This window comes from Semicossyphus pulcher, unplaced genomic scaffold (assembly GCF_022749685.1).
Source record: "Semicossyphus pulcher isolate SPU_LCO1_2020_fin unplaced genomic scaffold, fSemPul1.0.p SCAF_10, whole genome shotgun sequence".
NCBI lineage: Eukaryota > Metazoa > Chordata > Actinopteri > Labriformes > Labridae > Semicossyphus > Semicossyphus pulcher.
Genome location: NW_027211604.1, coordinates 6,261,093 through 6,275,901, shown reverse-complemented (window position 1 = coordinate 6,275,901; position 14,809 = coordinate 6,261,093). Strand labels below are relative to the sequence as shown.

The 14,809-nt window shown below is 41.3% G+C and overlaps 1 protein-coding gene across 2 annotated transcripts; it reads right to left on the bottom strand.

The window, feature by feature from the left end:
• Window positions 1–828: 828 nt before the first annotated feature.
• Window positions 829–5,599, bottom strand: zfpl1 (zinc finger protein-like 1). 2 transcript variants are annotated; one of them, XM_069673223.1, is made up of 8 exons: window positions 5,453–5,599; window positions 3,592–3,704; window positions 3,387–3,498; window positions 3,041–3,234; window positions 2,401–2,479; window positions 2,107–2,301; window positions 1,876–1,999; window positions 829–1,770 (listed from the first exon to the last, which is right to left on the bottom strand). In XM_069673223.1, the coding sequence occupies exons 2-8, from the start codon at window positions 3,691–3,693 to the stop codon at window positions 1,584–1,586; spliced, it is 993 nt and encodes a 330-aa protein (XP_069529324.1). In that variant the 5' UTR covers window positions 3,694–3,704; window positions 5,453–5,599; the 3' UTR covers window positions 829–1,583. The 2 variants fall into 2 exon arrangements, with proteins under 2 accessions (XP_069529324.1, XP_069529332.1); XM_069673231.1 differs by having other exon boundaries at window positions 3,592–3,699.
• Window positions 5,600–14,809: the final 9,210 nt, after the last annotated feature.

The following is a 14,809-nucleotide window of genomic DNA, read 5'->3' as shown; positions in this document are numbered from 1 at the left end:
CAGAGGGCCCATTCATCAGGTTGTAATCTTACAGGCAGGTCTGCCTGCTACACACAGTTCAGCACAAGTTTGGAGCATCTTACATTCAGTTTTTTCTTTGTAAGGAGTACTGGTAACACCTGGAATACAACGATAAAACTAAAAATCCTTGTCGCACAAAAATGTATGGCAGCTTTAAAAGTATTTTCTTAAAATAACATTCAGATGGAGTTTAAACTACAAGTGGGGCTGCTCTTTAATGAAACATGAACATAAAACAAATCACTCATTACTAAACTTAACACACTGTCACTCTCACAGTGATGTCTAATTAACTGATGTCACTGTACACTGTACAAACAAACCTTTACTTTTACCTGCCTGATGACATACGGTGCAAACAGCAACACCTAGAAATAGACTTTGTTTAAATAAGATGCACATATATGTGGTGCTGTCATGACACACAATAAAGGCGAGTGAGTGGTGCTTACTTTCACAACCTAAAGTTGAATTTTATAAATGCTGTCAGTTCAAGGCAACAGTTTACAGTTTAGTACATAAAGAGCAGAGCACTGCATGTAATGTGTGGGATCATACTCATCTGTGGACTGTGATGGCATCATTGCACTGCTTTCACCGCAGCTGGTACATTAAAGTGGGGCAAAATAACTGTTTTTTTGGGGGCAACTACATTCAAATATGCAATTATATATATCTGATAACTTCTATGAGCTAATATTTTTCATTGTCAGAGAAACTGTATTTAACACCTGACAGTTTGAACCTGTGCAGGCAAAAAGATAACGCTCACCTCTGAGGCAGTTTTAAAAAACAGCAGTACTGACATTCTGTATTATTCCCATTTAATAGACAGTCAAAGTAACATCGGGAAAATATACATACAGTATGTGTGCCAAATCTAAAAGCATTGCACTCAATTTCAAAAGAAATGCAAACACCCTTAAACAGCTGTGTGTTTATTCTGTGTGGAGTTGATCTGATCCCAGTTTGAGGCTCTCTGAAAGCGAAATGCACAAACGTCACTCAAATCAGAAAAAGAAAGCAGATTCAGTTTATAAACTCGTAGATGTTAATGAAGGTTTTGTTGCTGATTATGTACACTCTGACTCATCTGCCACAAAAAGATGTTCTTTCAACATCAATAGTGTTTAGTTGAACTAAAATTAAAAATCAACTTCCAAAGATCACAGACAATTGTTAGCTGGAATTGTAAATATAAATACTACCCCTCCCCACCATTAGCTTTTCAAAGCAAAAATTAATGGATCCTTCGCCTACAAGCACCAGGCTTTGGTCACTTCGGGAGTTTTCTTAACTTGAATCACAGGAAAACTCCTGAATTTAATAGGATTCTTATAATCTGTGAAGGGCCCTGGCATGTTCCTACTGACTGGTGTACTCGAATGGCGCCAGAGATTACCTCCACTCTAAGTGGAGTGCAGCGTCTCTTTTGCTTCCCCGTTCATGTTGGGTAAACGGCTCCCTCTGTTGGGCTAACCGTGGAAAGTCCCATTTCAGCTCAGTCTACACAGGCGTATATTGTGTAACACAGAAGGACAAGAAGGAATCAATGCTTGTTATCAGTTTTTCCCCACACGGATGTTGGGGTTAAGAAGAGGATCTAAGTTTGGGTCGGAGCCGGCGGAGGCACGTCCGAGTTTAGCCATGATGATGATCAACGTAAAGAATCCCAGAACGCCGACCAGGAGAAGCATGAAGACCCGCTGTTTCCAGGACAGAGATGTCCGCTTTCCACCTGTACGATTTCTGAAAGGAAAAATCAAAGATCACACCAGTCATACAGGGGTTTATAGATTTGGTGACAAAGCAATAAAAGAGATCAGCAGCTCTTCAGTAAATCATTATACTTACTTGATAATCTGAGCAAACCAATTTAATGTTGGTCTTCGTCTGTACTTGTCATCGTCAAAGTCAATCTGTGTGACCGAGCTGTGAGCAACGTCCCGCGTGTCGTAGATCTTTCTTGGTGACGATGCTGAGGATGACAATAAGTTATCTTTCAATGTAGAGGGTGTTACAGTGTGTTTAACGCTCAGTACATGCACAAAAAGCAGCACATTCACAGAGCTCTCCACTGTTTACCTGTGTTCATTGTAACTGTGTCGCAGGTAGTGGCAGTAGTAGTGAAGGTGATCACAGAGTGATCCTGCGTATTTGGATCCCCATTTTTACGAGGACCTCCAAGGTCCTCCTGCGCTGGAGGTGAGACAGAATTTGGTGGAGGGCTGATGCTGGTGTTGTAAGAGTGGCTGGGGTAAATGTTACTTTGATCTTGTGCTGTAGAAAGAAAAAAAAATAGAGGTGAATTAACCCACTTAAAAAATACTTAATAACCAGCTGCAAATCATATACGGAAAATTAAACATGAATGCTCACCATCAAATGTTGACCAGTCGGTATAATCTGTAACATCGTTAGCTGTGGACTCTTCAAGGACCCCAATGGGCTCCTCAATCTGTCAGTCATAGATTAAATTATTAACGCACGTGCCTGCATCGGTACACTGTGATTTAATTCTTGGAGTATCTTTAAATGCTTCATATCCTAAAATCTGTACAACCTAAAGGTTAAGCAACTTAAATATTAGCTGTTACGGTTTTTGTCTTAGATTGATTTAAATGGGAGCAGGAAACAACGATCTCACTTGGCTGTTTTCAACACCTTTTTAACTGCATGTAAGGAAATGTTATAACATCATTAATGAACGTACAATGTTTTGGCAAGAAGCACTGATATCTAAGCTTTCTGTTTAAATAAGAATGAATGCTCTAGCTATGTTGGAGTTGGGTATGTGGGGTCAAATTTAACAGGACTCTGCAAACAACGACCTCCTATATCTATCTGGGATGTCTGTTTTCTTAGAACAGAACATCTGTACAATTTGCAGATTTTTTTGTACACCCAGAAGGCTTGGTTCTGAATGAGCATTTTCTTCTCACATGATGTATTTTCACAGAGTCTGTCAAATGGTTTATGAGGTCACCAATCACACATTACAACAATGACAGGCCCTTACCAGCGGCAGCCCTAACCCAGCTCGAGCCCAGTTAACGGATGACAGCTGTTCTTTCAGCACATCAGCAATAGGGCTTGCCAGGTTGGAAGGGGGGAAAACTGGACCCTGACAGGTGGGACACTGGTATCCAGCTGGAGCCGTATGGAGGGGCAGCCGAGATGCCAAGTTATTGAGACAGGCCCAGTGAAACACATCTGTGGAAGGAAAAGACAGTTTAACAATCACACGGGATGCTCTCTTTAAAACTAAAACAAAACATGCTTTCTGTAATTCTTATTAAATCATCAGCTTGCTTGACAAAGGTTTGCATGAATTACGATGATAAACAGGAACTGAATAGTCTTACCGTAGCAGACCAGTCGGACAGTGTCCTGAGCATTCAGTGGAGTGTTACACAGAGTACAGTTGGGGTTGTAATCGCTGTCCTGAAGCCATTGCAAGTATGACTGCACGATACACTGAAAGGCAGCACATGGAAACACAAAGTTAGAAATGTGAGGTTGCAACTTCTGTACCATCATCGATGATGTGATGCTTGTTTACCAACTGACCTTGTTGTGGTTGGAGACGAGGCAATGCTCGCACACATTGACACGATGCTCGAAGCAGAATAAATTGGTCACCTTTCTCTTCGGACACTTGCAGAGACCCATAGCCACCTGCGCTGCGTAGAGAACAAGCAACGAATGCAGGTTTGTTATGAACGCATACAACAGAGGAGCACTTGTCATCGCTGTGTAAATTATAGACCTATTAAGTAAGCAGAAGCAAGAGGCAAGTGGAAAGTGTCTGCAATTAGTAGTAAAAGCATGTGACAATAAAAGGCTTGCATTGAGGCTGAGGTTCACTTGAATACAGAGCAGAGCGATACAACAGACCCAAGATGGACATTCATTCAGACTCGTCTTTTCCCCGACAGCATGAAATGTCTCCAGGCACACTGGATGCATCTGTGTGTTCAAGATTAATGTGGTGAACTTCCCAGACTCAGAAGAAGAAGAAGAAGTCATGGGAAGTGTTTAAACCCCTGAGTGCTGTACAATTATAGCTCTTCTGTCAAAGTTATGTGAAAACAATCAGAAGTATTCACCATGTGGACAAAAGGGAAGGAGGGAAATCGCTGAATAGGCAATACAAGACAAAAAGCGAAAGTGGTTTATGTAAATTGCTTATCATGGCTTGTTGGCGATATGTTAGAGTTGGGGTCAGGGATATTACGATATATATAACATGAGATGATTTTTAACATGTCTAAAGTCAGATGCTTTGCCATCCAATTTTCATAATCTGTACACACCATTACTGTGTGAATGTACAGTATAAAGCACTGTAAGTAATGTTGCAAATCAGTGTGATGAAATATCTTCATTTATAAGGAATTCATGAGACCCAAATAAAGTCATTATTAACTGATTATGTTATATCCATCAGCAGTTCTGCAATCAATGTTTAAGACCTGATTTCACTTTGATAAATGGCTGTTTTGTAATACAAGATTACATACTTAATCAAAGTGTCAATTCACGTTCTCTGTATATTCTGAAAATACTACAACCATCTACTTCTTGTATATAACAACCTGATTCATAACAATATTTATCTCAGCACCATATATATATATATTACTTTGTAATATTATAGTAGCTTTAGTTTTTCGTGTATTAAGTGTCTGTGTTACCTTGTCTAACCTGTCCTTGTTTTAAGTGTAGTATGTAGTGTAGTATTTGTGGGTCTGTACATTTCAATAAAACTGATTCTGATTTACTATTGCCCTCTTTGCCCACTCTAATGTAAGGTTACATGTCATCAATCATGACATAATGTCTTTTCATGGGCCTATAGCCTAACTATACGTGAGTGACATCTTTCTTCAGTCTTGGTGTATTTAATTACGCAATATATTGACGTACTGTTGATAAACTGTTACCATGTCATAAAGTAGTGGGGGGTACAGCCCAAAGCGAGGCTAATAAATCTAGCAGGTTGTACTGGTTTATAAGAGCAGCTATTTAAAAGCTTCATCGAATGTTGCGTGAACATGCCACTACATTTCTTTATTAGCTTGTTATGAATGACACCCAGCACTTGATGCTACTCATATTGTCTATAGGCGTGATATGTGTTTTAAACCGGCTAACTGTACGCATCCTGTGTTGTGGTGTTTTGCTAACGTGACATAAGTTATCGCACACATTTCAGGAGGTCGTGCGCCCGTTTATTTGGTCTAAATTCATGTTTCAACACCAGCTAACTAGTCACGTCAGCAATAACACCTTTTTGGCATTCATCTAAGCTAACATTAGCCTGTGCCTTAGCTGGAAGTTGTCAGGTGAGGTTGCGTTAGCGAGCAAAACTAGCTAGCTAGAAGAGTTGAGGGAGTTATCGCGAATATGATCAATATTTACACGTTACCTGTCACACAGACTTTAATAAAGCCCCGTTCGTTTCAGGTGATGTTGTACGACTGTCATTTAAGCTTCCGTGTCAAATTCACATGGAAGGCGGCTCCGGGAGCTGTCATCAGTAAACTTCAGTGCAGCTAGCTGGTTCCTTCCTTCCTCTGTCTGTTTATGTGCCACGTCTCTTCCGCTTCTGGGTCTTCTTCGTGGGTTTTCATTCCAAACCAACAGTCGCAGTGCTCCATCTACTGCACCGGAGTCCCATGTTCTGCTTCTTCTTCTTCTTTTAGTTTAATGCTTAATGGCGGGTTGCAACCATTACTTTTTAGAAGCATACCGCCACCTACTGTACCGGAGTATGTAGCATGGAAGTTGTCTGAGGATTACTTTACATCAGATAAATTAATAATAATAATAATAGATAATAATACTAATAATGATAGTAATAACTTAAAAAACAAAAACAATAAAACCCTCTATAACCTATGATATATTCCTATCTCTTTTAAATATTGCAAAACTGCTTTCTGTTTGTCCTGTCTGGAGTCTGTGTTTCTTTAGACCTTTTTTTTTTTTTTTTTTTTTTTTACATTAGCAGTATATGTATAGCACCAACAACTGTTAGAATTGAACACAAATAAATCTATGGCGCACTGTTATCCTCACACTGCCATTTTGTTTGTTTCTTATTCTGCTTTTAAATGCATGTTCTAAATCAGTACACAAAAGCATGACACATATTGTTCTGGAGGAGGATCTTATCTGTCGTATTTTACATACACATGGACTTAATATCCTCTAATCTTTTGTTCAAAATAGATATACATCTATACTTTTATCATATCTGGCATCTACATACAAAGAGATACATATATGATTTAATTGTAATCCAAAACAGATATTAGTTAGACAATAGCTTCACCAGCTCTAATCTTTCTGATATTTTGCTTTGGAGTTACTGCAAAGCTTTAATCAGTCCCTCCAGGAAGGTGCAAAGTTGCGTTCCTGCGAATTCATACAAACTCAACCAATCGCTGCAACTTTCTTTTTATCATCGCAAATACTACCTTTCTGCAAATTTGACCAATCATCTAATTTCCCCGCATGTGTGAAGTCATGAACGTCACCAAAGCCACTTCTTTGATGTTCAAAATATTCATTTCATGGCTATTGACATTCAGTTTTTACACATTTTATATTCAATCCTGATACTGAAATCTACTGGAAGTGATGTCAGAAGGTAAACAGCTCGCTTAGCCAATAGAGCGTTTGTCCCAGTCGCTCACAGTGGATGTGTCGTGTGTTAAACAGAAAAATAAAATAAACTCAAAACATCACTTGTATTGCAACTTTTTTAAAAAGCTGCCTCAAAATCAGGCAACATCCTGGAGGGACTGTTTAATAATGCTGTGCTGAAGCCTTCTTCATTTAAACAGCAGATATTAAAAACACCCAATCAGATGATCTTTAATAGGACAAGATAAACCAAATGGATCCTGCTGGAGCAAAAGGATGCACAAGAGCAGATACATAATATAGATAAGTAGCCTGAAAAACTAGAAAGGGCTACCTTTACATGCATCTAATATGAAGAAGGAATATTTGATCCATCCGGAAAGAATATGTGCAGTTATTTAATTGTGGATGCGAAACATAACCCAGATAAAGTGATGCTTTTCTTATATAGTAACACATTAGCATTTTGTGTTTGCCGTGCAGGAGCTTCTCTGGACTTTTGCCTTTTTGTTCTTGGCAGCTTTGTGTCAGAATGCAGTTAGTGTGTTCAGTCAGCAGATGGTGTACAAACTGATCGCCAATAAAGTATTGGCTAAGAGAGCACAGGATGCTGAGTCCAATCACCAGTCAGCACTGTGTGTGCAGATAAAGATATTAACCTTTCATCAGCAGAACAGACTGAAGTGCAGTCATCTTAGGTATAGATTAAAGGTCTTTTTGGTGTGTGTGTGGATCTTTGAGGTAGATGATCATTAACTCTAAGGGCCTGTGATCTTAAGCTTGTGAAATCTGCAATGACTTTATCAAAAGACTGAAGAGAATATGAAGGACTGGTGTTGCGAGCAGATCAGTGGGACAACTTTACTGCAGCAAAATGTCTTCATTTGATCAGGTGGTGCCTTAGGAAGCGACACTCTAAGTCGGTCTGTCTTTGAGATGTCATTAATGCAAACATAAATGGATATAAATAGATAATCAGGGATTGTAAATGTAAGAAATGAGCGTAACAAATGCTATTAAAAGTTTTGAGTTACAGCCGTGCACACTGCGGCCACATTAGCTCCCAATCCAGCCATGACTAGCATTTTTTAAATGCATGGTAATGACATCAGCGTGTGCACAATGCGGCCCGTTCATGCATAATAATGACTTTTTGTGTCGTTACACTATGCATATATTCTCGTGTGTGTAAAGGGCCATGCATGTGTTTGAGAATGAGGGTACACATCTTTTCCCTTCACAGTCCAGTGCACATGTGAATAGCCAGTAGAGGGGAGCGATGAGGGTAAAATGAGGAAACGAAAAAGCAAAAAGGAAAACCAGACACAGTCCAAAGGGTGCAAAGGAGGGAGACTGAGACGTCCGCTACATCTTACAAGATCTGAAGCGATGAATCGAGTTATGCTGCGTGAAATCAAAAGTTGTTTAATGCAGCAGTGAGTGTAAAGTCCTGCCTCCTGCTCAGCGCTGACTTTAATTTACTCACTCAAATTAAACATTTAGGTCGGAGAGACTCGTCTTAAATGTGACATGTTACAGCACTCTTGCATCTTCTCTTGCAAAGTTAACATCATCATGACCTCTGCAAATTGGCCAGATAGTACAAAACATCCCTGAGCGATATTAACAATAAAAACACTACAGAGTTATTTATTGAATGTTGTGAAGCTCAAATCCACACAACGTCTGTCTGTATCTGTTATCCTCGGCTTTTGGCTCTGCAAGAAAGTCACCTTTTCATTCCTTTCCTGTTGGTCTGAATCCTTTCATGTTATTGTCCTGTTGTCTTTAAATTGGCCTTAATGTTTTATTGTGTTGTTTTCATGGCTTTCGTGTTTGATTGTACAGCACCTGGTCTGCTTTTGTTGTGTTTAAATGTGCTTTGTAGATGTATTTGGACTGGATTCTCCAGTTTGCATTGATTTCACATGTCGTGCTCGGTCATTCGCCTTATTTGCCTATACTCAAATATCATTGAAATACATTTTACATCAGATTAGGCTTGTATTGTATTTCTAATTCTCTCACTGTGTAGGTGGAATAAATAAACTTGCCAACAAAAGGACACCAATTCACCAACTGGTCCATCTGGCAACTTTTAAAAACACTATTTTGGTGTGTACAGTATTATATCGGCTGCACGGTGGTGCAGTGGTTAGCGCCGTCTCCTCACAGCGAGAAGGTTCCCAGTTCGAGTCCTAGTTCAGAAGTAGTGGGCCTTTCTGTGAGGAGTTCGCATGCTCTCCCCGTGCATGCGTGGGTTCCCTCCGGGTACTCCGGCTTCCTCCCACAGTCCAAAGACATGCTCGTTAGGTTCATTGGTGACTCTAAATTCGCTCGTAGGTGTGAGCGTGAAAGGTTGTCTGTCTCTATGGCTACGTTCGCTCTGCAAGCCTTCGTGCTCAGTTCCGATTCATTGCTTATTCTTTTCTTTGGCTGGTCACATTATTTTTAAAAATGTGGCCAATATCAGATCGTAGTGTGAACAGGTCACGGTTCTGTGCTGACCCGCATGTGCAAAAGAACAATAACAAAGACTGCACACAGCAATCAAACAAACATTGGCACCTTGGAAGTCGGCGTTTACGGCTTCATGTATAAATTGATGTCCCATGAAAGCCAGCGAATTCGACAGCAGATGATAACGAGGATGAGGATGAGGAGAAAGAGAGACACATTTTTAATTATGGCTTTTTGTGGAGCAATGGCTGCTACTTCAGTACGGAGGTGTGTGTGGACGCGGAGTCGGAGCCGAGAGCGGTGGGATCGTCACGGTTGTGGTGAAACAAAAAGGGAGAGGAGACAGATGCAGACAGTGATGTAAGTTGAATACACAAAAAAACTTAAAGGCAACAAACAAAGGCTTTCTGTCCAAAGGGTACAGGAAAACAAAATTATTATTTCAAGATAAGTCTGTGCAAGTCGCTTTAAGTTAAGACAGCTCAAACAGGCATTTTAGTCCGGGACTAGGCTTAAACCTTCTCTGTGAAACTGGCCCAGAGAAGGCTTAAGCCTAGTCCCGGACTAAAATGCCTGTTTGAGCTGTCTTAACTTAAAGCGACTTGCACAGACTTATCTTAAAGCAGTCATAGACTTAGCCTGTTCTGGATTAAACTAAGCTGATTGTGAGAGGGAAGGTTAGAGCTACTCTAGGACTAAAACGAAGTCTAAATTAATCCTTCAAAGAGGCAGGTTTAACTTCTGCTTAGTTCTGTTTGTGAAGAAGCATGGACTATTTGGAATAACTAAATGAAGACAGACGTGCACTACAGAGGCCAGCCAGACGAGTACTTGTGGATAAGTGTAATCGGAGTGCTGCACAGCTACCTGAAGCAGCGCTGCTGTCCTGATCCTCCAATGGAAAATCAGGATCAAGCAGGTGTGCCCATGGCTGAGGCCAGCGATGACCAACAAGGACCTGCATACAGATGCTTTTACATTGAAGCACACACAGATGAGATTTAAATATAGAATTTATTCATTATGGCTTTTTTTTTGCTTTTAAAAAAATTTAAATAGTATGCGCTGAAAATTAAATGAGTGACGAAATCAAGGCCGTCTTAAGAGGTAGTTTGTGGTGATTAAAATCCTCCATTAGAAGCAGTAAACTCATTTGGTCCTTAGTATGAAGAAGAAGAATAAAGACTGACACAGACAGTGGGATATACTAAGTAACCAGCAACCACTTTACTTTCTGTGGAATATTTATCACTTGTGCTCAGGTCTTCTGAACCGTCCGATCATCTGCTCCACCATCCAGAGGCTGCTGGTGCTCTATGATTCCAGACACCAGTATTACATCGTCTCTTCTGATCTCTGCATTCTCTTCTGTTTACACAGTTTAAGGTTCTTCCACAGAGTCTATAAAGGCTTCATTCTAAAATGAATGTCACAAAAATATAAATATGAGAAAACTGAAAAACTGAAAATAAAGAAAATGAACTTTTCTTGTCATATTTTCATTTGTGTTGAGTTTACCGCAGATTGCAGCCCGACCACTCGTCTTCTCTTGTTCAGTGAAATCAGTGTGGCTTTTATTTTCAATCACTGGATTGTTTGGCACAGCCTTTTCAGACTCACTAAAGTATTTTGAACACATTCTCTTTGCCTCTGCCGTTCAAGATTCACACCAGTCATGGTGTTTTTCCATTCCGGGTTTTTATGAGCACCATTAGACCAACAGTGTGTGCTCATACTTAACCTAATGAGGCTTAACCCTGGTTACTCCAGCACTCCATAGTCACTGACTAACTGATCTTAGGCCACGTCCATCAAAGCCACTTCAATTTCCTGGTTTAACGAGAAAACATTAAGGCCTACTCCTGGCTTAACCAAAGCCTTGTCTGTGAAACCGGCCTTGAATAAGAACAATAAGAACTCCTGACAGACGTGAGGTCTAACACCTCACTATCCATCCACCGACTAACTCCATCGCAGCCGTCTTCCATGTTTATGTTTATAGTTTGAGCCCCGCCAGCTCAAAATTGTGACCTATGCCGATCAAGAGTGACGTGAAAGTCGCATGAATTCTGATGACAGTTCAGACTCAGGACGCAAACAGACCTGACTTTTGGGACTTGGGCCACATTTGCCTGTCTGAATGTAGCGTGTGTCAGCCCTGTGATTGACTGGTGATCAGTTCAAGATGTACCCCGCCTCTCACCCAAAGACAGCTGGGATAGGCTCCAGCCCCCGGGCGACCCGGTACAGATAATGGCTAGACGGACTATCCTAAACATAATAACAGCTGCTTGTCTGAAATATTGTTGATTTTCTGCTGTGTTTTTTGTTGTTTTTTATTAAAGCCAAAGCAGTGTAGCATTCAACACCGGCACAATTAAGACTCTAATGAGCTTCAAATTTAACATCTGACAACGTCCATTATTGGTTTCATTCTGCCCGACTTGTTTACTTCATTGAAAAGCTCAAAGTGGTTTATGAGAGCAGACAAACGTTGGTAGCTTAGATGGAAATATCTCATATGTTGGTAAAGCAAAAATCTGTTACAGTTAGGGCCCTTCAAGCCGATTTATGAAACAGCATTCAGTGCCGTTTAACCTTTTCATGAAAAAAATGAAAATGAGCCGAACTGTGCAAATGAGCTTGAACTTGATGCGTCCTCAGCGATGACAGGGACACGTATAAATCACTGTCGGGGGGTAAGGACACGTGGAAAGGGCGTCTGGAAAGCACTGCAGCTATCAGATGGAAGGGAAATCTAGAGACAAAGGACAGAAGCGGTGGAGGACAAATCAGCCCCGGAGCCGAGGCAGCTGGGTCTGAAGTGACCGTAGAGGTTGTCGGGTTGAGGAGGAGGTGAGGGGTGGGGGGGTAAAGTGGGGGGCATTGATTGATTGAGTCTGGCAACTATTGATCAGCTATCAGCTCTATCTGTGAGGGAGAGCGTGAAGACTCAGGCATGGCGCGTTTCATGAATCAGCTCTCTGTGCTACTGTAAAGGGATGGGTGCTAAATCAGAGAGGTGAAGGGAAGATCTGTGCTAGTTGTGTGATACTGGACTGATCTTTGATGTGCTTTTTAAACATTGCGCATTTACAACACTGAAACGTATGTACAGGTAATCAAGGGGAAACCAGACACAGGTGGGTCTAATTAGTGTGGGGCTGACACATGAGGCAGGAGAGGCAAGGAGCAGGGATCTGAAAGACTGGTGCTGTGTCCCTAATTCCATACTATACTAGCAGCACGTACTGATTTGGCCAAAATGTAGTATGTAGTATGCAGTATACAAACAAGAGCAAAATTTAAAGTATGACAAAAATATGGACCAGTCTACCTCGCCTACTGTATCCCACAATGCAAAGCGCTGAAACGGCAGTTGAAATGGCAGGCAGCAGCAGAAGGGCCGGTTGTTGTTTACTTCCTCTTTCCAAAACCAGAAACTGGCGCCTGGCGTTGCATACTGCAAAATAACTTTGAACAGCTCCATACTACATACTACCGCCGAACACAGTCTGCAGTATTATGGAGAAAAGTATGTAGTATGGCAATTCAAACACAGACAGACGGTGTGTCCGCATACTATCATACTAATCATACTAACCGTAACGTAAAATTGAGTATGTCATGCGTTCCCATCTCATAGTATGCAATTTTGTGTATACATGCGAGAAAAGCCCGGATGTATACTAGATCGGCCCGGATGTTTGAGTATGAGACGGGAGCTCACTGGCTGTACTCAACCGCCCCAAAATGCATTGCGGCTATTCAACTTCTACTATGGCGGAGATGGACCGGACGGAGAAGACGGCTTTGAGTATGATGCCACCTGCATCCTAATAGTCATGTTAGTAGGCAGTATGCAGTACATACTGTTTGAGTATGTAGTAGGCAGTATGTTAGTATGCAGTTTAGGACACAGCAAGTGACAACAGTGAGTTTCAAAATAAAACAGGAAATAACAACATAAATGCAATAAAAACAAAAACATGACCTTAATGAACTTGACGGACTGTGTCAGTATTGGATTTGAATTGTGTGTAAATTCTGTGTATGTGTAAATCTGTTGAGTGAACTGAAGTCTGGTCCACATAATGTCGAGCCAACAGCGTGATGAGTTTTGAGCTATGCATTCATACAGCAGAAATGTGTTTATTCCTGTTCCACATTCATGTCGAGTACCTAAAACAATCTAGCGCCCCTCTGGGAATCCTCAATGAAAACCTCTGTGTTTACCCCGCTTCACAAAGAGCTTAAACTGTTTTTCCTTGATTGTTTTGTGTTTGTTTTTACGTGTTTTCTCGCATCTCTTGAACTTTTTGTGAGTCATAACTGAAAATGAAGCAAAATCAAATCCACGCTCATAACCACATCATCTCATTTGGAATGTAATTACACAGTGGACGCTGTTACTTTATCAGGACGGTGGCCTAGAAGCAAATCCATCAGGCTTTGCTCTGAATGAAATTGGATTGACTGATTGATTTATGTATGTCAAGTGAAGGGCAAAGAGGCGAACAAAAAGAAGGCACAGAGTGTGATAGCGGGTCAGGGGAGGGGAGACGCAGATATATGGATGAAGCGCGGCCCCCTGATGGGGGAAGGAGAGTATTGGATCAGACAGAGATAAATGGAGTGTGAGAGACGGAGAGAAAGAAATTCAGACATATGCCTGCTGACCTCAACCGTTTTTCCTGAAGTAATCAATACAGGGAAATGCACATGTGTGTGTGTGTGTGGAGGGAGGGAGGTTCTGTCTGCGTCGCTCTCAATAAGGATCAGAAACACAGTGACATTACCTCGGCCCTCTCCGACTCCTCCCCGGCCCTCCAACCTTTGCACATGCTTCTATTTAATTTCTGAGCCTGTAATCTGATAAAAGACTGAGAGGTCTGGAGCACTTAGGCCGTCCTCGCTGCTGTGACAGTGAGGAAAGTGGGAGATAAAACATCCCTGCTGCATCCCCAGGTCATGAATATAATGTCCATAAGACGTGTATTCATGCACAGGTTTTTGTTTTTGCTGCTGCACTTTAGAACAAATTAATTAATAAATAATAATATAATTAACGGTTGGTTGTTCGGTGCTTCTTATCTGACTGTGATTCTCTCTCCTACTCGCTCCCGTTAAAACACACAGCCGCACATTATCTGGCGGAGAAAAGACCCTCGCCTGTTCTGAGGGGTAATTTATTTGACAGGAGCCTCCTGCATACTCTATATTTCTCTAAGCAGCATGTTGTCCCAGCGGAGAATCCTCCAAAGTTTCTATTAATCAGCAGAAATGTGTTAAATTCCACCCAGGATTCAGCCCCTATCAGCCTTAATATTGATTCCTCCTGCCGAAACTTTCTATGCACATCTCCAGCCAATTAGGAGGAAGCCCCAACACGGCTTTATTAAAATCCAAAGTGCATAAGGACCAGACTGACCCGACGTTCAATTATCCAGACCTGTTGAAAAGACAGACAGGAAGTGAAGATGCCAGCTCTGCAGGTAAAAAAAATAAAAAGGAGTTTTTGCAGCTGTCCTTCCTGTGAAAACACAACGTGAGACACTCCACAACAGCAGCCCGGATCAGTGGAAGCAGCGCCTGGTGTTTACGATGGAGCTTCACCCGTGAAGAGCGTGCAGACAAGGATCAAATGCTCTGGCTGGAAGGGAGTGAAGCTGTT